The 23803-nt window shown below is 49.7% G+C and overlaps 1 protein-coding gene across 3 annotated transcripts in view; it reads right to left on the reverse strand.

Annotated features, from left to right (window-relative positions):
- Positions 1–62: 62 nt before the first annotated feature.
- LOC147115033 (DNA endonuclease RBBP8-like) overlaps positions 63–23803 on the reverse strand; it is a 52717-nt gene continuing 28976 nt past the window's right edge. For all 3 annotated transcript variants that reach the window (XM_085993281.1, XM_085993280.1, XM_085993279.1), the window contains 3 exons: positions 2155–2250; positions 282–394; positions 63–167 (listed from right to left, as the gene is read on the reverse strand). In XM_085993281.1, the coding sequence (XP_085849407.1) occupies positions 88–167; positions 282–394; positions 2155–2250 (289 nt within the window). In that variant the 3' untranslated portion in view covers positions 63–87. The remainder of the gene's footprint in view (positions 168–281; positions 395–2154; positions 2251–23803) is intronic.

Below are 23803 nucleotides of genomic sequence, written 5' to 3' on the forward strand. Positions count from 1 at the left end.
CATAGAAATAAAAATCAGACAGGCCACAAAGTTTAAAAATAAATAAATAAATAAAGTCACGCAAGATGAGCAATAGACCTGCCTGACTTACTTCAGCTGATGTTCTAGTGATTCAAGCTGATCACTAAGTTTCTTGTTTTCCTCCTGAAGGCTATTCTTCTCATTCACTGTTGATTAAAGATAATGATGGAGAGAGGTAGAAAGATAAGAAAAAGCTTTCTCATTTCAAAAAATAAAAATATGCTCTCAGAAGATAAATCCTCTCCTAAACATTCACTCACTAAGTTCAGTAATAAGCTTTAGATTCTGCTGTCGAATATTTTCAAATTCCAGCTGCTTTTTCTTCATGTGTTCTTCAGTAACTGCACACCTGTCACATAAGCCTGCTCGCAACCTACAACGGTATCAACAATTTTGTCTGTTAAAATTACAGCATACTTTTGTTGCCTTAACTAAGTTGCTTATTTACTTACATTTACCCAAGCTTACTTACATTTTAGGTAAAAAAATACAGACTGTGCTAGTTAATTATTTTCACAGAAATTGCTTAAGAAGTTGTAAACAGACAAAGATTAAATTCAGTATGGATCACGAGAAGTGATTTCCCATGTAAACGGAGAATTTGTTAATAATTGATTCATTACTTCAAGTCAATTAAATATATCAGTGTTGAATTTATTTGTCCAATTTTAATGTAGACAAAGTCCATAAAACATTAAAAATAACTTGCAAGATTCTAGAGTTAAGATGCCCTGGCCAATATTTATCACTAAGAGATTATCTAATCATTATCACATTGCTGTTTGTGGGAGCTTGCTGCATGCCAATTGGTTGCTGCGTTTCCTACATTACAACAATGGCTGCACTTCAAAAAGTACTTTCATTGGCTATAACGCACTTTGGGACATCTTGAGGTTGTGAAAGGCACTATATAAGTGCAAGTTCTTTCTTTATACGATATATTGAATCAATTGCATTCTTTCTACTTATCACCAACCCGCACTGTTGAAAGTGAAAATGTTTTTCCTAGCTGTTTATCTTTATAGCCAATATATGTGATTTATCACTTTTCCTAATCTGATAAGAATTTTGGAACACAGCTTATTCAATGTATAGTTTGTGCAACCAGATCAACAATTGGTTTACTGTTTATACACAAAATGCAAGAGGTGGATTTGATTTTGAACAACATACAATGTGGGAAAAATAAATTATTATAAGTAATCATAATCTATCTACCTGTGCAAAATGGAGGGAAGATTATTAGTGTAAAGGACATGCTTATGATAAATAAGCTGTGGTTAATGTAGTTCGCTCAAATATTTTATAAATACTTCTGACAATCACAAAATGTTACAATCAAGCAGTGAGATCATTTGATGGCTCACTCTGGTTTCAAAGTCTAAAATGGCACAAGTCATAAAACTTTGTAACAAAAGGTGGTTCTATGAATGCAGACCTCTTGTCTGTACAAACTGTGACATTAGAGTCATAAAAAATTATACTGAATATTTAACTTAATGATAGTAAATGGTTAATGCAGTTTATGTTCACTGATGGACAATTTATAGAAGCACTCTGGCCACAATTGTCTACTTCAAAAAGAAAGAAAATGCTCCACGAGGTTACTTAAAACATCAGTCAAAAAACACATATCTTCAATAAACTAGATACAAGGGCCCCAAAAACCTATGGTCACTCCAGCAGACTCCTGCCTTACCTTGGCCTCTTTTGGCCAGTTGGTGCCTCCCGCCAGGTTTCTCTTGCGTTTTTAACACAGGGCAGTTGTCCAAGACATTGCGAAAATCACGATGCTGCATCAATGACGTCAGCAGGTCGCGACTTTTAAATTTAAGTTAGGCCCTTGTTTGCCTGCAGCAGGAGCCTCGGCCGACTTCAAAGCTGGTGAAGATCAGATGTCACCAGGTGGGACCAGTGCAGCCTCAGGCCAGTATGTGGACTTGGCCAGATCTTAACCCGTCCCTCGCACCATTCTCATTGGGCAAGGGGAATTAAAAATGAGGCCTTGAGGTCAGTCAAAATCAAATTCTCCAGGGAAACCTCTTTCTATTGCATCTCTAGCATGATGTAATTTACAATGACACCCTTCTAATCTGATCTATTGAGTATTTTTTTTAATAAATCACATCTCACCTGTCTTCTAAAACTTTAATGTTGTCATGCAGTGCTTTTTGCTGTTCCCGTAACTGTTGATTTTTATTGTAGTACTCTTCAAGTCTCTGAGCATCTCTGGAAAAATAGAATTATAGATTAACACAGCACACACTCAAAATATTCAGGAATTATTTAAAATAAAACAGGTCTTACCTGAATGTCAAGTGTGAATTTTTGATTATCCTAATTCAGCACTGAACTCCAATTGGTCTACAAGTAGTAGAGTATTGTAGAAAATATGTGCCTGTCTAGGCGCATGGCATGTTATGACAAATGTAAATTTGGTGCACGTTCTTACTCTAATCTGGAGTGAATGTTCAAGAATGCACACTAAAATTTAAAAAAAGGAGCTACAGACTGCACCTGTGCAAGATTCATGCCGATAAATTCGTTTTTTTTAAAATTCAGAACTGGGGTTAAATAACTGACTAGCAAGATTTAACCTTTTTTTCTCCCTTTTTCTATAGTACTTAGCTGGGTATCCTCTCAGATGTTTCTTGGTTACATTTGGTACAATAAGATCATTTTTATTTATTAAAAAAAATACATTTTGTTCCAAGTGTGATTGTTCAATTAAAAATAATTGCTCTGTCTGCAGTGTTTTCTGATGCTAAAGTCCAGTCGACTTTTAAATTGAAATGGTCGAGAGCCATGAAGCACAGAATCTTGCAGACAGTTTAATGAAGATAGCATGCATTCAGATTTTAAAATGAAATAATTCAGACTAGAGTTTCAGTGTTAATAGAAGACCTTTTCAAGCTACAACACGTTTAACCTCTACAGCCAGTAAAACCTAGTCAAGAGTTTAAATGGATTCCTTCATTGTTTATCAGTTTAATTCAGCTGCTCCAATTATACTGATGTGAAGACATAACATTTCCAAAAATTCCAAAATTGAACAGCATAAAAATAAAAAAGTATCAAAAGAAAATTAAAAATAAAACAATAGGAGCCAAGAGAGGTTTAGGTTCTTTTGTCAAATGCGATTGACAGGTTGGCTCAGAAGTCCAGACTTACTAATGGCCTTTGCCCCAGTGTCTACAGAATCATTAGCTGTAACATTCAGCAAAGTCCAACATAAGAGCTCCATTGTCGTGCTGGTTATCTGTACTGAAATATTAAACTTCAGGAATTTGGGGGAATCAGTAACAGTGACTCTCGTTAAGGACCATTATATCTACAATGAGATACTTGTATAATGACTAGCCATTTTGCAAAGTATGCAATGAATCACAACAGGCTATTCAACTAATCTGCTGGATTCCTTCATTTGTGAGCCATAAAGAAAAAGGCCAAGAAAGAAAAAACAAATTCACTTCGGGTTTTAAAAATTCAATTTTGACAAAGTTACTTTGAATTTTCACATAAAAGTAGATATATTAAACAATAGGGCCTAGAAATTGCTTTCCTTAGCGCTGGCTGTTAACACTGGTTTTCTTGGAAAAAAATGGCAGCCTGTCACTTCTAGCACGGGACACGGTGGCCACCATTTTGTTAGGGCCATAGCGCTGCCGTTGACGGCGCTGGCCTCTGAAATGTAAATTAGCGGCTTGTGAAGTCAATTGGCGTGCAATGCCTGACTTGACAGCACGAATGCTAACTTGGACATTTTCGATCATCATTACGCTGGGTCCTAAAGCATGCACAAAAAAGCATGCGCAAAGCAGCCCTGCAGAGACGCTGTCAGCGCTTCTTAAAGGGACACACACAACTTTCAGGTACGTTTTGATTTAAGCTTTTGGACTTAAAAAAAAATATTTTATTGAAGTAGTGGCTTGGTGCAATAGATGTTAAAAGTGTGCAGGGAGTGCTGCTGGATGCTTGCAAGGCTTCAGATGTTAAAGGAAGGCCTCTGAGAAGACAAAAAATGCTGCAAATACTGAGCAGGTCAGGCAACATCCGTGGAGAGAGAAACAGAGTTAACGTCTCGGGTCGAGATGCTGCCTGACCTGCTGAGTATTTCTGACATTTTCTGCTTTTATTTCAGATTTCCAGCATCCGCTCACAGAGGGAAGAGGAAGATGCAGAAGAGGAGGAATTGGAAGGATGCAACCCAGACAGCCCCTTTCTGCCCAGGATGGAATCATCTGCTGTGGTACCAGTGATCACAACCCCAATTCCCCTTTCAACATTTTCCCACACCTTACCTTCCTCTATTATTGACCATCATAGTGTCCCCTTGGCCACAATGCTGAAATAAAAGCCACCACAAAGCAAACTTTCCAATCCAACTTTAAACATCCATCCATCCATCCATCCAATAGAACATCAAGAAATCAACTAATCACCCTTATGCTTTCTCTTAGTGACTGTCTTGTGTGTGTGCCTTTGCCTATCCTAGTGATGTTACACAGTGCTACCCCAGCGTCTACAGCATGGCTGGTGGAAGGCTGCTGACTTTCAGTGGGGAACACTGCAGATGGCCTTGCAGGACAGCCTCGAGAAGCTGGTGGCTGGGAGTGTCAAATCGAGTGATGGGGTTTCTTCTTCTTCACTCTCCTCTCCCTCTTCATGGTCAACCACTGGCTGGGCAGGTTGGATTTCTTGTGTGTGTGAAATAAGGAAGGCACAAGGGTAGAGTTGTGGTGAGGGGAGGGTGAGAAAGCAAGAGGTGCATGATTACACCATACACATCTTGTAAATCAGAAGATATTGTGGGATATGGGGTAAGTAGGATGCGAGGCAGAGGATAACGTATGAGGATACCAGCATCTTGTATCCCTTCGACCCTGCCGCTGGCCAAGGGCTCAGCTATGCCCTTGCCAAGAATGGCCAGCACCGTCTCCTCCAAGGGGGTGAGGTGAAGCTAGGGATGGGTGGTGTGCCTCGTGTTTGGTACAGATTGTTGGTAGGAGAGTGATTGAGGGGGGGTTGGGGTCATGCAATAAGCAGTGTGTGAGGCTAGTGGTGCAGTTGGTAGAAGGCTTTTGAAAATGCATTCACTGACCTTGACCACTGGTCTGAGGTTATGAAGCTTCTTTGCGCACTGGAGCCTGGTCGTGGGGGCAACACTGCTGGCAGTGACGGCCTCAGTGATTTGGTCCCGCGTCCTGCTTTCTGGAGGGCCCCCTGGCCCCTGTGGGTAGAGGACCTCTCTTGCAGTTGACCCCCTTCACAAAGCTGGAGTGCTGCATGCGAGACCCTGGGTGCATCTTCCCTGGCTTGTTGAGCCTTGTGTGTTGGAGCTGAAGCACATTCCCCATTTTTTTACGTGCAGTAGGCAGTTAAGCTTTAAGAGCTGAAGACCGACATTTTGGAAATATTTGCAATGTTTATTTTTTTCCAGAAGGCAGTTTAGCTCCAAGGGCTAAAGACTGCCTATTTTTAAATGATTTTTATTTTTTTCATTTTGGAAGGCACTCTTTCCAAAATGCCAGGTTAGCTTCAAGAGAACGCTGCCTCACTCCAGGGACACTACACTGGGCTTCCGGCTGAAACTACCGCCCGAAACAGCGTGTTGCACTGCAGGTTTTGCACTGCACTAACGTAAAGCAGCACCAAAATACCGGCGCCACCTGCGCTCTTTTTGCAGGCGGTCCGCAGTGGCACCGGCAGGTTTCCGGCCTACGCAAATTTCTAGGTCTAGATAGCTAAAATGGATTACCCACATTGTTTTCTTTACCAAACAACAGGCATACTTCATAAGCTATAGGAACTTAAGCAAGCTTTATGCCCAAACTAATTTTTCTTGTCCCATCATGCTGGACAGTCATACATGACTTCCCACTCATGCTCTGTATAAAACCTGAATTTACCTAAACTGACTTCACAATAAAGTTCCTAACAAGGCAAGAAACAGAACCCAATAGGGTCTGAAAAAATGGTTGGAAAGTATTGTGATGTGTAATTGAAAGAAAGACTTGCCTATCATTTAAAGAATAAAGACAACCCTGCAAAGTAGGTAAATCTAACTTTTTTTTTCATTAGTCATCGTTTGCAGGAAAGTTACCCAAGCAGTGCAAAAATCTAGGAGCAGGGCTCCTATTGAGGAACTCTGCCCGCTACTAAGTAAATAATTTGCTATGGATTTTTTGCCATAGAAGCAATTAGCTGCTCAATGTTTCTAAACTCATGAATTTAGTAAACATAAGAATTGAGACCCATCCCAACACGAGCGCGCAGATAGCGAAATCTACGATCCACTTCTGAAAATGGGCGGCGGACGAAATGAGTGAAGAGTTATTTTCTGGGAAACAACTTCAAAAGCAAACCTGAGGAGGGCCTAAAAAAGAGTTACAGCACAGGAAGCCATTTGGCCAGTCACACCTGTGCCGACTCTGTCAGAGCAATCCGAAACTAATCCCGATGCTCCATTCTCTCTTCATAACCCTGTAACAACTCAATTTTTACACCAAAGCAAATAATGTACAACTAAAGCCTGTAGTTCACTAATTACAGGAAACTTTGGTTTATCCGGAGGTTATATGTCCGGAATACTCGATCTAACGGCAAAAATCAGGAGCTGTTTTCTATACGTTTTTTTAGTTCTCGTTGTTTTTCTTTTCCCAGTCAGGCACTGCAAGGTCTGTAGCTATAGCAACAGCTTCAGCTAGAGACGCTTGCAACTGCAGCCGACTGTTTTAAAGCTGTTGCTAAGCAACAAGGTTTGTTGATTCACACGGAGATTTTCAGTTCCGTATGTTTCAACATTAACGCTGGTATGTCCGGCACTTTTGATGGTACGGCACCAGCTCGGTCCCGTCAGTGCCGGATATCAGAAAGCTTCCTGTATATGAAACAACTCTCACACTAGGCAGTGTGTTGTTTTCCATGTAAAAAACTTCAAATTGCAATTTAGAAGAAACTCAGATAGTTTAAGAACTACATTGATGTTGCTAATTTGGAACTAAGGGATCGGAGCGCAGTTTTAAGAAATACTGCGTAAAATAAGACACCAAAGGATGTGCAAAAGGCAGTACCGCGTGAAAGGCATCACGTTCACAGACTTTGGTAAGAAAAGGGAGGTTGGAGATGGGGCACTAGTGTGCAAGGACAGAATGATCATGGGTGGGGGGTTTTGAGGATGATGACGGCTGTTTTGAAAGGAACATGGACAGTACCTGAGGGGAAGGAACCAGGAAGGAAAGTTGGGTGGTCAGCAATTTAGTAAAAATGGGGTCATCCCATACCTCAAAAATCTCCTGTACTAGCTGTGTGTGGATCGTCCATGTGTACAGATGAACTGTGATGCAATAAAATGTCTGTCATGCTGTCCAATGCTGATTCAAGAGAAATATGTTGGGGAAACACTTCCACCATGTGCTATATGCAACAAAATCATAAACCCCTTCTTTATAAACTGGCTTATGATTTTAATACATAATGAACAGACAAAATATTCTCTTCCCCCTGTGAGATAGATGCTAATGTGCCAGTTGAAGTGCAGATAACACAAGAACAGTCTCTTTCCCATCTCTCCTGTTGGCTGGATACTGTGGTACAGCACAGGAAGCCATTTGGCCAGTCACATCTGTGCATATTATAGACCGGTAAGCCTGACATCGGTAGTGGGGAAAATGCTAGAGTCCATTATAAAAGATGTAATAGCAGAACACTTGGAAAACAGTGACAGGATCGGACAAAGTCAACATGGATTTACAAAAGGTAAATCATGCTTGACTAATCCACTGGAATTTTTTGAGGATGTAACTGGTAAAATAGATAAGGGAGAACCAGTGGATGTGGTGTATTTGGACTTTCAGAAGGCTTTCGATAAGGTCCCGCATAAGAGATTAGCGTGCAAAATTAAGGCACATGGGATTGGGGGCAAGGTACTGACTTGGATAGAGAACTGGTTGGCAGACAGGAAGCAAAGAGTTGGAATAAACGGGTCTTTTTCCGAGTGGCAGGCAGTGACTAGTGGGGTACCGCAGGGATCGGTCCTAGGACCCCAGCTATTCACAATATATATTAATGATCTAGACAAGGGAACTAGATGTAATATCTCCAAGTTTGCAGACGACACAAAGCTGAATGGGCATGTGTGCTGTGAGGAGGATACAGAGAAACTCCAGTATGATTTGGACAGGTTGGGTGATTGGGCAGAAGCATGGCAGATGCAGCATAATGTGGATAAATGCGAGGTTATGCACTTTGGTGGCAAAAAACAGGAAGGTATATTATTATCTGAACGGCAATAGATTGGGAGAAGGGGAAGTGCAACGAGACCTGGGTGTCCTTGTGTACCAGTTGCTGAAGGTAAGCATGCAGGTGCAGCAGGCGGTTAAGAAGGGAAATGATATGTTGGCCTTCGTAGTGAGAGGGTTCGAGTACAGGAACAAGGATGTCTTGCTGCAGTTGTACAGGGCCTTGGTGAGACCACACCTTGAGTATTGTGTGCAGTTTTGGTCGCCTTATCTGAGGAAGGATGTTCTTGCCATGGAGGGAGTGCAGCGAAGATTCACCAGACTGATACCTGGGATGGCAGGAATGACGTATGAGGAGAGATTGGATCGATTGGGCTTATACTCGCTGGAGTTTAGAAGAATGAGAGGGGATCTCATTGAAACGTATAAAATTTTAACAGGACTAGACAGACTAGATGCAAGAAGGATGTTCCCGATGGCCGGGGATTCCAGAACCAGGGGTCACAGTCTAAGGATAAGGGGTAAGCCATTTAGGACAGAGATGATGAGGAATTTCTTCACCTAGCGAGCGGTGAACCTGTGGAATTCTCTACCACAGAAGGCAGTTGAGGCCAATTCATTAAATATATTCAAGAAGGAATTAGATATATTTCTTAAGGCTAAAGGGATCAAGGGATATGGGGAGAAGGCAGGGACAGGGTACTGAATTTGGATGATCAGCCATGATCTCATTGAATGGCGGAGCAGGCTCGAGGGGCCAAATGGCCTACTCCTGCTCCTATCTTCTATGTTTTTATGTATTATCTTCCAAATGCACAATACCCTGCCTTGCATTAATTGACTGAATGCACAGTTGCACCTGAAACTGAAAATAATGGATGTGCCACGTGGACGGTTCCTTCTTTCACCTGCCTGTGGCCCATATCTCTCAAAGGTGTGCTGCCCTGCCTGACAAAGTAACAGCCATCATTATCATCAGTTGTAGGGAAAGTGGCCCCAATAAGGCTGTTTTCCTTGAATGCTATGGTTCCCATCACAAGAGGTTTGTGTAAATTATATACCTTGAAGTTTTCTAACTAACCTTCACTTAACCTCCAAAAGCAAAGTGTAAATTGAAAAACTGATACTTTGGTTCCCTAGATAATGCTACAATGCACAGGATGCCATGCAACATAATCTTAGCTGCTGAGTCCAATGTATATGCATCTGATCTTCAATTGGTGGCAAGAAATATTCACAAAAGAAACTCTGGCTCTGTGGCCAGTGAAGTTTGGAAGAAGTTTGTGCTTTTGACAGTTAATTAAGTGCCTCTGAATTTAGAATTGATTTCTACCATGTTGTTGTCCTGTATATCAGTTATCATGTTCCTCTGCCCCTTGTGGTCTTCTCTACTATGTTAGAAGTTGGCAGGCTGGTTTCTATACTCAGTACTGTGATGCTATTTTTGAAGTGTAATCAGTTTTGTTTTGCAGGCAAATTCAGCAGCTAATTTGCACACAGCAAAGGTCCCAGAAACAGCAACTGAAATAAATAAATACTCTTTCTTTTGGTGGCAGCAGTTAAAAGATGAATGTTGGCTGGGATACTAGGAGAACTCCCTGCTCTTATCTGTCTGTCATTCCGTCTGTCTGTCTGTCTTCAATAAACTCGAAAGTTATAGAGCGTACCTACACGTGTGTTACATCGAAAGAAAGCTTACAATTCCAGAACCGTCATAAGCATATTTACTTTTTGGTCGGACAAAATTTGTTCGCGCGTTATGCAAAAAACCGTCAAAATTAAACTCATTATCTGCTAATAACATTGATTGACTGACGTCAAGGTCCACCAATCCTGTGCCGGCACGATTGACCAATCCTACAGTTCAGTCACCTGATGGTTGGCCAATCGCTGCGTCTGTGGGCGGGACTAATGCTTTTCAACTCGGGCATCGGGCAGCCATTGCTTCACTACTTCCAGCTCAAAATCTGCTAATTCAGCTTCGAAAAAGTTAGTATCTCTTTTAAAAATTACATAACATTTACCAAAAACGTTTTATAAGTACTTTCACTTTCATCTTTGAAGCTATTAAAAAGGTAGAAATGTTGCCCGGCAGCAGATTCACACAGGGACAGACAGACAGGCCCCAAAGCCTGGGACTCGATTTAAACCGCCCGGCCCAAAACAGCCCTGGCAAAGCCAGGCTCCCCCAGCTAGTAGGAAATAAACAGGTAGGCAGGACCTCCGTTTCACACTTCATCTGAAAGATAGCACCTCGGACAATGCGATTGCACTGAAATGTGAACCTAGATTAATAGTCAGATGGCATTAATTCCTTTCCAAGAGCCTCTAGCCAGGCCAGTCTGCAGTGAAGGAAAAAGCCATCGAAGCTAAACTGATTAAAAGTACTGAACAGCATCCTGGAATCAGGAGAGCATTTAATTTTATATGTGGTGACTTCTTGGACATTGCCTATTGATCATTTGGATTTTTGTTTCACCTGGCCTGTACCTTTAAACGCAGCTGGGGGGTGGCTGAAAGGGCTGTGTAGTGATTCCCTTGTGAGGTTGGATTTGTGTGCTAAAAAGATACAAGAGTCTAATTTTTGTTGTCCAAATTTACTTGGTTGCAATAGCCCCAGGACTGGTCATTTCTCCCTCTCTACCCACAAGATGCTATCAGAGGTGGTCTATTATATTTGGCATTCTAGATTGACAGTTACCTGTCTCTCCTTGGCTCCATCTCCTAGAGTGCGTCATAATCAGTAGAACCCTGCAGCGAAGAACTGTTTTTTAAATTTTATTGTGGGCGTTGCTGGCAAAGGCCAGCATTTATTGCCCATCCCTAGTTGCCCTCGAGAAGGTGGTGGTGAGTTGCCTTCTTGAATGGCTGCAGTCCGTGTGGTGAAGGTACTCCCAACAGTGCTGGTAGGGAGGGAGTTCCAGGATTTTGACCCAGCGACGATGAAGGAACACCGATATATTTCCAAGTGAGGATGGTGTGTGACTTGGAGGGGATCTTGGAGGTGGTGGTGTTCCCATGCACCTGCTACCCTTGTCCTTCTAGGTGGAAGAGGTCGCGGGTTTGGGAGGTGCTGCCGAAGAGGCCTTGGCGAGTTGCTGCACTGCATCTTGTAGATAGTGCACACTGCAGCCACGGTACGCCGGTGGTGGAGGGAGTAAATGTTTAATGTGGTGGATGGGGTGCCAATCAAACGGGCTGCTTTGTTCTGGATGATGTTGAGCTTCGAGTGTTGTTGGAGCTGCACTCATCAGGCAAGTGGGGAATATTCCACTACACTCCTGACTTGTGCCTTGTAGATGGTGGAAAGGCTTTGGGGAGTCAGAAGGTGAGACACTCACCACAGAATACCCAGCCTCTGACCTGCTCTTGTAGCCACAGTATTTATGTGGCTGGTCCAGTTAAGTTTCTGGTCAATGGTGACCCCCCCCCAGGATGTTGATGGTGAGTGATTTGGCGATGGTAATGCCGCTGAATGTCATGGGGCGGTGGTTAGACGCTAGCTTGTTGGAGATAGTTATTGCCTGGCACTTGTGTGGGTGAATGTTACCTGCCACTTATCAGCCCAACCCTGAACGTCGTCCAGGTCTTGTTGCATGCGGGCATGGACTGCTTCATTATCTGTGCCATACTAGTTGCGAATGGCACTGAACACTGTGCAGTCATCAGCGAACATCCCCACTTCTGACCTTATGTTGGAGGGAAGGTCATTGATGAAGCAGCTGAAGATGGTTGGGCCTAGGACACTGCCCTGAGGAACAACTGCAGCGATGTCCTGGGGCTGAGATGATTGGCCTCTAACAAGCACAACCGTCTTCTTTTGTGCTTGGTATAACTACAGCCAGAGGAGAGTTTCCCCCCCCCCGATTTCCATTGACTTCAGTTTTACTAGGGCTCCTTGATGCCACATTCGGGCAAATGCTGCCTTGATGTCAAGGGCAGTCACTCTCACCTCACCTCTGGAATTTTTTGAAAGCTTTATGTCACTATTCTGTTAATTACAGCTAGGGTCTTTGGCTTGGAAGTCCAAGGCAGGCAGCTGGATCATATATTGGAGAAACACTATTTAAATCATTTTTATGTTGATCTGCAACAGAGTTTAGACTGTTGCGCTTTTTAATAATATGAAGCTTTTGGTAGCAGATGGAGTGGTAATTTACCACTCTTGCTTCAACTTCCTGTGATTATATGTCTGTACTGGATCAGCACATGTATACTGGAGATCAATTCCCATCTCATAACTGAAGTCAACTTGATGATTTCCCTCCACATTATCTGTTCCTGGGTCTGTGTGCGTTTAACTGGAGACCACACCCAGGTGGTGCTGTTTGAATTCTTAGGTTTTTATTTTATTTTCCCCGAGTCAAGGTCCAAGTGCTATTTTATTTGGGGAACCACAAACAAAAGCAGCTGATTTTTTTGTTGGAAGAAGCTTCCCCCGCCACCCCAACACACACACAATCTGCAGTGGTAGTTCAGGTATTTATATGTCCGTTATCCCACAGCTACCTGGACTACACTTCCTCCCACCCCGCTTCCTGTAAGGACTCTATTCCATTCTCCCAGTTTCTCGGTCTCCGCCGCGTCTGTTCTGACAATGCCACCTTCCATACCAGTGCTTCCGACATGTCTTCCCTTTTTCCTCAACCGAGGATTCCCCTCTACTGTGGTTGACACGGCCCTTGACCGTGTCTGTTCCATTTCCCGCACTTCTGCTCTCACCCCTTCCCCTCCCTCCCAGAACTACGATAGGGTTCCCCTTGTCCTCACCTTTCACCCCACCAGCCTCCACATTCAACGTACCATCCTCCACCATTTCTGCCACCTCCAACGTGATCCCACCACCAAACACATCTTCCCCTCACCTCCCCTTTCACCATTCCGAAGGGACTGCTCCCTCCGCAACACCCTGGTCCAGTCCCCAATCACCCCTAACAGCCCTTCTCCTTCACCTGGCACCTTCCCGTGCAAGCGCAGGAGATGCAACACATGCCCTTTTACCTCCTCCCTTCCCACAGTCCAGGGCCCCAAACACCCCTTCCAGGTGAAACAGCGATTTACTTGTACTTCTTGCAATTTAGTATACTGTATTCGCTGCTCACGATGCGGTCTCCTCTACATTGGGGAGACCAAACGCAGATTGGGTGACCGCTTTGCGGAACACCTCCGTTCCGTCCATAAAGGTGACCCTGAGCTTCCGGTCGCCTGTCACTTTCCGCTTCACTCCCACTCTGATCTATCTGTCCTCGGCCTATTACATTGTCCCAATGAAGCTCAACGCAAGCTCGAGGAACAGCACCTCATCTTTCGATTAGGCACTTTACAGCCTTCCGGACTCAACATCGAGTTCAACAATTTCAGATAATAATCCCTGCCTCCATTTTTCATGCTGTATGATTTTGCCATTCCCATTTGCAACATTTTATCTTTCCTACCTCTTACATAAGCACAGTATGTTCTTTCAATTCCTTCCTCCCCTCCTAAACCCCCCACACCCCCCCCCCCCGTATCTGCACCTGCTTAATATCTGTTACATCTCCAGCTTTTTCCAGTTCTGATGAGGGGTCCCAGACCTGAAACGTTGACTCTGTTTCTCTCTCCACAGATGCTGCCTGGCCTGCTGAGTATTTCCAGCATCCGCAGTATTTTGCTATTGTATTAGCAGAAGCAATATATGGGCCTAGAAATTGGATATGGCCTGAAAACAGGCAATGTCATGGCCCAGTGCTACTTAGCTGTGCTGGGTCAAAGTGGTCGAGTTAGCATGCAAAATTCGTGTTGAGTGCTCATTACATGATTGTAGTGCTGATCTCAGTGCTAAAACCACTGCTCATTGGCTTACCGCTCAATAGGTGGGCCAATATCAGGTACAATGGCAAATCTCCAGGACCAGATGTTTTCCATCCCAAAGTTTTGAAGGAAGTAGGTGAGTACATTGCAGATGCCCTAACCATGATCTTCTAAAGTTCTCTCGATTCAGGAACCGTTCCTTTAGATTGGAAAATTGCGCATGTCACTCAGCTATTTAAGAATGGCAAGAGAGGGAAACCAGGGAGTTATAGGCCAGTTAGCCTAATATCTGTTGTCAGGAAATTACTAGAGTCTATAATTAAGGATAATTAAGGTGACTGAACACCTCAAAAATTTTCAGTTGATCAGAGAGAGCCAGCATGGATTTGTGAAAGGTAGGTCATGCCTGACAAACCTGATTGAATTTTTTAAAGAGGTGACTAAAGTAGTGGACAGGGGAATGTCTATAGATGTTATTTATATGGACTTCCAGAAAGCATTTGATAAAAGTCCCACATAAGAGACTGTTATCCAAGGTAGAAGCCCATGAAATTGAGGGCAAATTATTTATCTGGTTAGGAAATTGGCTGAGCGGCAGGAGACAGGCAGTAGGGATAATGGGTACGTACTCAAATTGTAGGATGTGACTAGGTGTGTCCCGCAGGGATCTGTGTTGGGGCCTCAACTATTCACAGTATTTATTAACTACTTAGATGATGGCATAGAAAGTCACATATACAAATTTGCCGATGACACAAAGATAGGCAGCGCTGTAGGCAGTGTAGATGAAAGCATAAAATTACAAAGATATTGACAGATTAGGTGAATAGACAAAACTGTGGCAAATGGATTTCAATGTAGGCAAATGTGAGGTCATCCACTTTGGACCTAAAAAGGTTAGAACAGGGTACTTTCTAAATGGTGAAAAGCTAAAACAGTGGAGGTCCAAAGAGACTTGGGGGTCCAGGTACATAGATCATTAAAATGTCATGAACAGGTACAGAACATAATCAAAAAGGCTACTTGAATGCTGGCCTTTGTCACTAGAGGACTAGAATATAAGAGGGTAGAAGTTATGCTGCAGCTATACAAAACCCTGGTTAGACCACACCTGGTGTACTGTGAGCAGCTCTGAGCACCACACCTTAAGAAGGATATATAGGCCTTGGAGGGAGTGCAACGTAGGTTTATTAGAATGATACCCGGACTTCAAGGATTAAGTTACGAGGAGAGATTACACAAATTAGGGTTTTATTCCCTAGAATTTAGAAGGTTAAAGGGTGATCTGATCGAAGTTTTCAAGATATTAAGAGGAACAGATAAGGTAGAGAGAAACTATTTCCGCTGGTTGGGGATTCTAGGGCTAGGGGACATTTAAAAATTAGAGCCAGACCTTTCAGGAGTGAAATTAGGAAACACTTCTACACATAAAGAGGGAAAAATTGGGTTGATTTGCGCCTCTCATTAGCACCCCAGGGGGGCACTAATGGGGCGCAAATCTCCTAGCGCCCGGGTGCGGTGCCGCTAATACCTCCCGTGAAATTCAGCGGGAGGTTAGCGGCGGCAGTAGCCGGTAGCGTCCTGCAGCACCGGCGACGACATGATTGCCGTGCGCAGCGTCCCGCTTGCGCCCCGGCCGCAAACTTCGCGCTTGTGCCCCCTGATCTATCACCGGACGAAATGTCCGACAGGATCAGGGGGGTGTTTTTGCAGCGGCGGCACTACTTAAAGGGCAGGTGCCAGGCAGCCATTTTTTTTTGGCCAACTGCCAGCACCTGCCCCCTTCCCCTTTTTTCCTCGGGATGCCGGTCTAGCAGGGCCCCGGTGCGCGCAGTGCTAGGCCCCTCCCCTTTAATCAGGGGAGGCGGCCTGCAATGACGCGGCACTACGTGCCGATGTGCGTGGCGCTGTTGCATGTAGCACCGATATCTTCAGTTGTACCGCCCCAAGAAGGAGGTGGAGTGCTTTCAGTAGCACTCCACCTCCTGCTTGGGGCGCTATTAATGAATTTCCGATGGAGGGGCGCTACCTTTTTCGGGGTGCTGAAATTAGCGCCCCGGCGACGTTAGCGCCCCAAAAGGGATGCCACCCAATTTTTCCCCCAAAGAGTGGTAGAAGTTTGGAACTCTCTTCCGCAAATGACAATTGATGCTAGATCAATTGTTAATTTTAAATTGGAGATTGATAGCTTGTTAACCAAAGGTATTAAGGGATATGGGCCAAAGGTGGGTACATGGAGTTAGGTCGCAGATCAGCCATGATCTCACTGAATGTTGGAACAGGATCAAGGGTCTGAATGGCCGAATCCTGTTCCTATGCAGTCTAATTGCAAGTCATGTTTGGCCTAGGCTTTATCCACTACTTAAAGGGGAGGTGCATTGATGCAGCAGCACCTTGTCATTCCACTTGGAAGCAGAACCGATTTATCAAGAGATGGCTGAGCGGCAGCAGAGGGAGAGAGCAACACGGTTCTCAGATGGGGCTCTGCAGTCACTGGTGGTGGCCGTGGCGAGGAGGCCGCTGTCCTCTTCCCGCAAACTGGTAGGAAGCCATTGGCCCATACATGTAGAAGGCTCTGGCAGGAGATATCTGCTTACGTGATCCCCAGGTCCTGGATCCAATGCTGTAAGAAATTTAAATGACCTCACACAGCTGGTCAAGGTGAGTGAACTCTTCAGCCAATGCCATATCCCACCATCTGCACCATAAGCCTCTCGCGCTACTCAATGCATCACACCCCCATACCAACAATCTCTACCTATCACCACTCATACCTCACAATCATAGCTTCACTTCACCCTCACAACCTTACCACTACTGCAAGACTCACACCCACAATCTCATAACTTGCACACTGACAGCTATTCAGCTATGGCAGGCACATCACCCAGACACATTGCACCGCACTCACACACACACTTCCCTTCCTCTTGCAGGCCAAGGTCACGCACAGTCGCCAGGAGCAGTGGCAGACAGGCCTGGGGTGGGGTGAGGGGGGGTTTGGAAGGCGACCAGCCGCAATCCAGGCCTTGAGCCAACTGGATGAGAGTGTGCTCGACATCATTGGACAGGAAGTCACCGATGCCGTGGCAACGGGTGAAGTTGAAGCTCTTGTGGCAGCAACGGTAAGCTTATTCCTAATCCTTCTTTTCCCATCCCACTTCGCCCCTCATCCCACAGTCTCTTCTCATTTACAAGCGGATGCTGTACGCATGCATTTCTTGTTCTTCCCCCGCCACCACAACATGACCCTTGTGCCTTTCTGCTTTCAGATAACCAAGAACAAGCAGCCGCACAGCCTGACCCCCAGACGACGGAGGAGAGCGAGGGGGGCGGGAGAAAGAGAAAATGATACTGCATCACTGCATCTGACACTCGCAGACACCAGCTCAGAAATTGAAACTGCGTGTAATTTAGAGGATAGTGTAGATGTGGAATCTGCACAGGGTGAGGCACCAGGCATGAGTGGGCTGCAGCAAGGCCAGAGGGATCGGGTAGCTCGGGGGCCACCTCTCCAGAGGGAGATTTCGCGCGCGAGTTCTGCTGCACATGACTCAGATGAGGCCTTCAGAAGGGTGATGGGCATGCACACTGAATTGCTAGGTGCAATGGCAAGCTTGCCAGAGAGCCTCTTGGCAATGTCAAGGAGCTTGGAGGAGTACACCTTCAACATTGCACAGGGCTCTGTGCAGAGCTTGGAGCCCATGATTTCCAGGCTGGAAATGATGGAAAACTCCAGGAGAGACTGTGTTGACCCAGGTATGATACTGCGTGTGATGAGTGATGTCGCGGCTGAATTTGCAACACAGGTGGAAGCGACAGAACGTCAGTGCAGACAACTGGCCTGTAGTCTCAGTTTGCTGCCAGTCAAGATCAGACTGCTGCCATCGTGGCTGGCATGGTGTCGCAGCAGGCCAACAATCTGTCCTCCGACAGATTGCAAAACAAGTGACGCCTCGGGGGAGTGGGTCAGTGGAGCAGGAACCTGCTGTCCTCTCAGGATGACAGCATTCCTACTCACACAACTGCCACTCCGCCATTGCCCTTGCTCGTCAGCCAGCCAGCCCAAACTGCTGCTGCCAATGCCGAGGTAATACAGACCACAGCCGGGCCTTCGAGGTCCAGAGCTGCTCGAGGTCATCCTGCAAGGCCATCTGAAGTCTCCCCCATGGAAACTCAGCAGCCTTCCACCATCTATGCTGAAGCCACTGGGTGAGGACTTCTTAGGAACACTAGAGCAGGAAAGGGCACTCGGACGACAGGCACTACGGGATTGCACAAGGGTGATTAGTTGATATAGTATTTGATTACTGATAAATTTATTTATTTTGTTTGGAATCTCTATTTTATGGTGGCTCTCATTTCAGCTTTGTGCCCAGGAGGATGCTATGATATTCCTTGACAGAGGGATGGTATGATGAGGATGTGGTGAGCAACGGGGATCTGGGGTTTCATTCACTCGACTCAAGAGTCTGAGGAGGTGTTCACGGACATTCCGTGCCTCCCTCCCTTCCTCCTCATCCTCTTCCTCAGGTGGTCCCACAATCCCTGCTGGCCAGAGCTGCGTCCTCATGACCAAGTTATGAAGCATGCAGCAGACCACCACAAAATGGGACACCCATTGTCCTGGAGGGCTCCCCCCAACAGTCAAGGCTGCGGAACCATTGCTTCAGGAGCCTGATGGTCTGCTCGATGATGTTCCTGGTGGCAACATGGTTCTCGTTATGAGTGCTGGGGACGAGTGTTGGGGTTGTTGGGGGGAGTTATCATCCAGGTGCAGAGTGGATAGCCCTCGTCTCCAAGCAGCCACCCTCAGGTTTGACGTTGTGGCTGAAAAATTGCTGGCACACCGACTGGACGCAGGAAGACGGCATCATGATCGCTGCCAGGATAGCGGGCATTGACCATCAGAGTGCGCTGGGCGTGGTCGAACAACAACTGCACATTGAGTGGTAGCCTTTGCGGGTTACGGAAGATCTCAGGATTGTTATGCGGCACCCGCAAAGCGACACGGGTACAGCCGATGGTGCCCTGCACCATGGAGAAGCCAGCTAACCTGGCAAAGTCACATGTGCGCTCGTCCTGTTTCTCTCTGCTCAGAGAGAAGAAAACATAGTCCCTTCCCCTGGTGTAGAGAGCCTCCATGACCTCCCAGATGCAGCGATGGACAGCGAACTGGGATATGTTAGCTATGTCTCCTTCTGCAGACTGGAAGGATCTGCTGGAGAAGAAACTGAGGGCCACTGGGAGAGCTGTGGTCGCCCTCCTCCGAGGTTGCAGGAGGTGGTGGAGTTGCTTGACCACCTCCTTGCTGAAGTGGAGCCTCCTAATACACTGCTCCTCACTTAAGTGGATATAGGAGAAGTGCTCTCTGAAGACCCTAGGTCGGTATGGCCTCCTGTTGAAAGCCCTCTTCCTCCTTCTCCCTCTGTGTGCATCTTATTCTCATCTTTGCTGCCTCCGCTCCCTCCCCCGAAGATACTCGAGCGTGAGGGGGACTGCCAGTAGAGCCTCATGACTGTGAGCAAGTGTTCTGAGCAGAAGCCTTCAAGTAAGAATGAAGCCATTCTCCATTTGCCCCAATACTCCCCGTCGCCTTAGGACCTTGAAAGATGTTTATAAAGCTGCTAGATTTGCAGAAAGTTCCACAGAGCCAGTCAAATTGAACAAACATGTCAGCTGCAAGTTGTTGCTGATGATCCCTTTAAATACCTGGAGCCTTAACGCTTGCTCAGCTGGTCACAATTAAGACAGGCCAGCACTCCAAAATGGCAGATCGGGCAAGAAGTAAGCATTTCACATTCACTGACATAATGATCTGCATAATCTCCAAAATGATAGCGAGCGCAGACATCGGCAGCACTGCCGCCCCCCACGGGATCCGTCGGCATCGGGCGGAAGTACAGTGGCTGCCATTTTTTTCCATCGAATCGAGCCTTAATGGCCGCTGCTAATCCCCTGAATTTCTAGGCCATGGCATCTTCAATATTTTCAAAACTGGCGCACTACATCAGACACTTCCAAATAAAAGACTAGCCTTCTAGAGGTAATAGCACAAAGGCAGGAAGAAAAGCAAGGAAGACTTGGATTTCTTTGTAAAAATGCAAGGGGCAAGCTGCTTCAAAAACCTGGACGCAATAAATTCTAGCATCTAGCCTTGCAAATAGAAAAGCATGAATCTCACAGAATGGCTTGAGGAATTTCAAAAGTGGTTGGACTGAAATGCAAAATTCTCCTCTATCGTTGCCATCCTGCAATAGAAACATATAAACTTTTGAACATCAAATGTGAATTCCTCCTAATGAACACAACTTCAAAAATGCAGCCATGAGACCAAGACATCACAAAGTTTGCCATGGTTGCATACAGCAGGTGCCTGATGCTGCTACTGCTTCCAAGGACTGACACAGGTAATAATGTTTTGGATGCAAAGCACAACAGGCACCTTGATGCCACTCACTGGGTCAACAGATTTGTACAGAAACCTTAACTCTGCCGTTTTCACCACAGATGGCTTTAAATTGGAGGGCTGGGACCTCATGGACAACCATCACATAATTAAGGAGTCAATGTCAGTGTGGTGATAGTGAACCAGTGAAAATGCGATTAGGGAGCGAGACGGGGAGAGGAAGGGCGAGCGAGCGATACGGAGCGGCGGGGGGGAGACGGAGCGGCGGGGGGGGAAGAGGGAGCGGCGGGGGGGAAGAGGGAGCGGCGGGGGGGGGAAGAGGGAGCGGCGGGGGGGGAAGAGGGAGCGGCGGGGGGGGAAGAGGGAGCGGCGGGGGGGGAAGAGGGAGCGGCGGGGGGGGAAGAGGGAGCGGCGGGGGGGGAAGAGGGAGCGGCGGGGGGGGAAGAGGGAGCGGCGGGGGGGGAAGAGGGAGCGGCGGGGGGGGAAGAGGGAGCGGCGGGGGGGAAGAGGGAGCGGCGGGGGGGAAGAGGGAGCGGCGGGGGGGAAGAGGGAGCGGCGGGGGGGGAAGAGGGAGCGGCGGGGGGGAAGAGGGAGCGGCGGGGGGGGAAGAGGGAGCGGCGGGGGGGGGAAGAGGGAGCGGCGGGGGGGGAAGAGGGAGCGGCGGGGGGGGAAGAGGGAGCGGCGGGGGGGGGAAGAGGGAGCGGCGGGGGGGAAGAGGGAGCGGCGGGGGGGAAGAGGGAGCGGCGGGGGGGGAAGAGGGAGCGGCGGGGGGGGAAGAGGGAGCGGCGGGGGGGGAAGAGGGAGCGGCGGGGGGGGAAGAGGGAGCGGCGGGGGGGGAAGAGGGAGCGGCGGGGGGGGAAGAGGGAGCGGCGGGGGGGGAAGAGGGAGCGGCGGGGGGGGAAGAGGGAGCGGCGGGGGGGGAAGAGGGAGCGGCGGGGGGGGGAAGAGGGAGCGGCGGGGGGGGAAGAGGGAGCGGCGGGGGGGGAAGAGGGAGCGGCGGGGGGGGAAGAGGGAGCGGCGGGGGGGGAAGAGGGAGCGGCGGGGGGGGAAGAGGGAGCGGCGGGGGGGGAAGAGGGAGCGGCGGGGGGGGAAGAGGGAGCGGCGGGGGGGAAGAGGGAGCGGCGGGGGGGGAAGAGGGAGCGGCGGGGGGGAAGAGGGAGCGGCGGGGGGGAAGAGGGGAGCGGCGGGGGGGAAGAGGGAGCGGCGGGGGGAAGAGGGAGCGGCGGGGGGGAAGAGGGAGCGGCGGGGGGGAAGAGGGAGCGGCGGGGGGGAAGAGGGAGCGGCGGGGGGGGAAGAGGGAGCGGCGGGGGGGAAGAGGGAGCGGCGGGGGGGAAGAGGGAGCGGCGGGGGGGAAGAGGGAGCGGCGGGGGGGAAGAGGGAGCGGCGGGGGGGAAGAGGGAGCGGCGGGGGGGGAAGAGGGAGCGGCGGGGGGGAAGAGGGAGCGGCGGGGGGGAAGAGGGAGCGGCGGGGGGGAAGAGGGAGCGGCGGGGGGGAAGAGGGAGCGGCGGGGGGGAAGAGGGAGCGGCGGGGGGGAAGAGGGAGCGGCGGGGGGGGAAGAGGGAGCGGCGGGGGGGAAGAGGGAGCGGCGGGGGGGAAGAGGGAGCGGCGGGGGGAAGAGGGAGCGGCGGGGGGGGGAGAGGGAGCGGCGGGGGGGGGAGAGGGAGCGGCGGGGGGGGGGGGAGAGGGAGCGGCGGGGGGGAGAGGGAGCGGCGGGGGGGGAGAGGGAGCGGCGGGGGGGGGGGAGAGGGAGCGGCGGGGGGGGAGAGGGAGCGGCGGGGGGGAGAGGGAGCGGCGGGGGGGAGAGGGAGCGGCGGGGGGGAGAGGGAGCGGCGGGGGGGGGAGAGGGAGAGGCGGGGGGGAGAGGGAGAGGCGGGGGGGGGGAGAGGGAGAGGCGGGGGGGGAGAGGGAGAGGCGGGGGGGGAGAGGGAGAGGCAGGGGGGGGGAGAGGGAGAGGCGGGGGGGGAGAGGAGAGGCGGGGGGGGGAGAGGGAGAGGCGGGGGGGGAGAGGGAGAGGCGGGGGGGAGAGGGAGAGGCGGGGGGGGGAGAGGGAGAGGCGGGGGGGGAGGAGAGGAGAGGGCGGGGGGGAGAGGGAGAGGCGGGGGGGGAGAGGGAGAGGGGGGAGAGGGAGAGGCGGGGGGGGGAGAGGGAGAGGCGGGGGGGGAGAGGGAGAGGCGGGGGGGGAGAGGGAGAGGCGGGGGGGGAGAGGGAGAGGCGGGGGGGGGAGAGGGAGAGGCGGGGGGGAGAGGGAGAGGCGGGGGAGAGAGGGAGAGGCGGGGGGAGAGGGAGAGGCGGGGGAGAGAGGGAGAGGCGGGGGGAGAGAGGGAGAGGCGGGGGGAGAGAGGGAGAGGCGGGGGGGAGAGAGGGAGAGGCGGGGGGGAGAGAGGGAGAGGCGGGGGGAGAGAGGGAGAGGCGGGGGGAGAGAGGGAGAGGCGGGGGGGAGAGAGGGAGAGGCGGGGGGAGAGAGGGAGAGGCGGGGGGAGAGAGGGAGAGGCGGGGGGGAGAGGGAGAGGCGGGGGGGGGAGAGGGGAGAGGCGGGGGGAGAGGGAGAGGCGGGGGGGGAGAGGGAGAGGCGGGGGGGAGAGGGAGAGGCGGGGGAGAGGGAGAGAGGGAGGGGAGAAGGGGAAGAGAGATGGGGGGGAAAGAGAGGGGGGGAGAAGAGAGGGGGGGGGAAGAGATGGGGGGGGAAGAGAGAGAGGGGGGGAACAGAGAGGGGGGGGGACAGAGAGGGGGGGGGACAGAGAGGGGGGGGGGACAGAGAGGGGGGGGGACAGAGAGGGGGGGGGACAGAGAGGGGGGGGACAGAGAGGGGGGGGGACAGAGAGGGGGGGGGGACAGAGAGGGGGGGGGACAGAGAGGGGGGGGGGACAGAGAGGGGGGGGGACAGAGAGGGGGGGGGACAGAGAGGGGGGGGGACAGAGAGGGGGGGGACAGAGGGGGGGGGGACAGAGAGGGGGGGGGACAGAGAGGGGGGGGGACAGAGAGGGGGGGGGACAGAGAGGGGGGGGACAGAGAGGGGGGGGACAGAGAGGGGGGGGACAGAGAGGGGGGGGGACAGAGAGGGGGGGGACAGAGAGGGGGGGGACAGAGAGGGGGGGGGACAGAGAGGGGGGGGACAGAGAGGGGGGGGGACAGAGAGGGGGGGGACAGAGAGGGGGGGGACAGAGAGGGGGGGGGACAGAGAGGGGGGGGACAGAGAGGGGGGGGACAGAGAGGGGGGGGACAGAGAGGGGGGGGACAGAGAGGGGGGGGACAGAGAGGGGGGGGGACAGAGAGGGGGGGACAGAGAGGGGGGGGACAGAGAGGGGGGGGACAGAGAGGGGGGGGGGACAGAGAGGGGGGGGAC

Source organism: Somniosus microcephalus, chromosome 7 (genome assembly GCF_052327205.1).
Source record: "Somniosus microcephalus isolate GS21.2 chromosome 7, FLI_Smic_1.0, whole genome shotgun sequence".
NCBI lineage: Eukaryota > Metazoa > Chordata > Chondrichthyes > Squaliformes > Somniosidae > Somniosus > Somniosus microcephalus.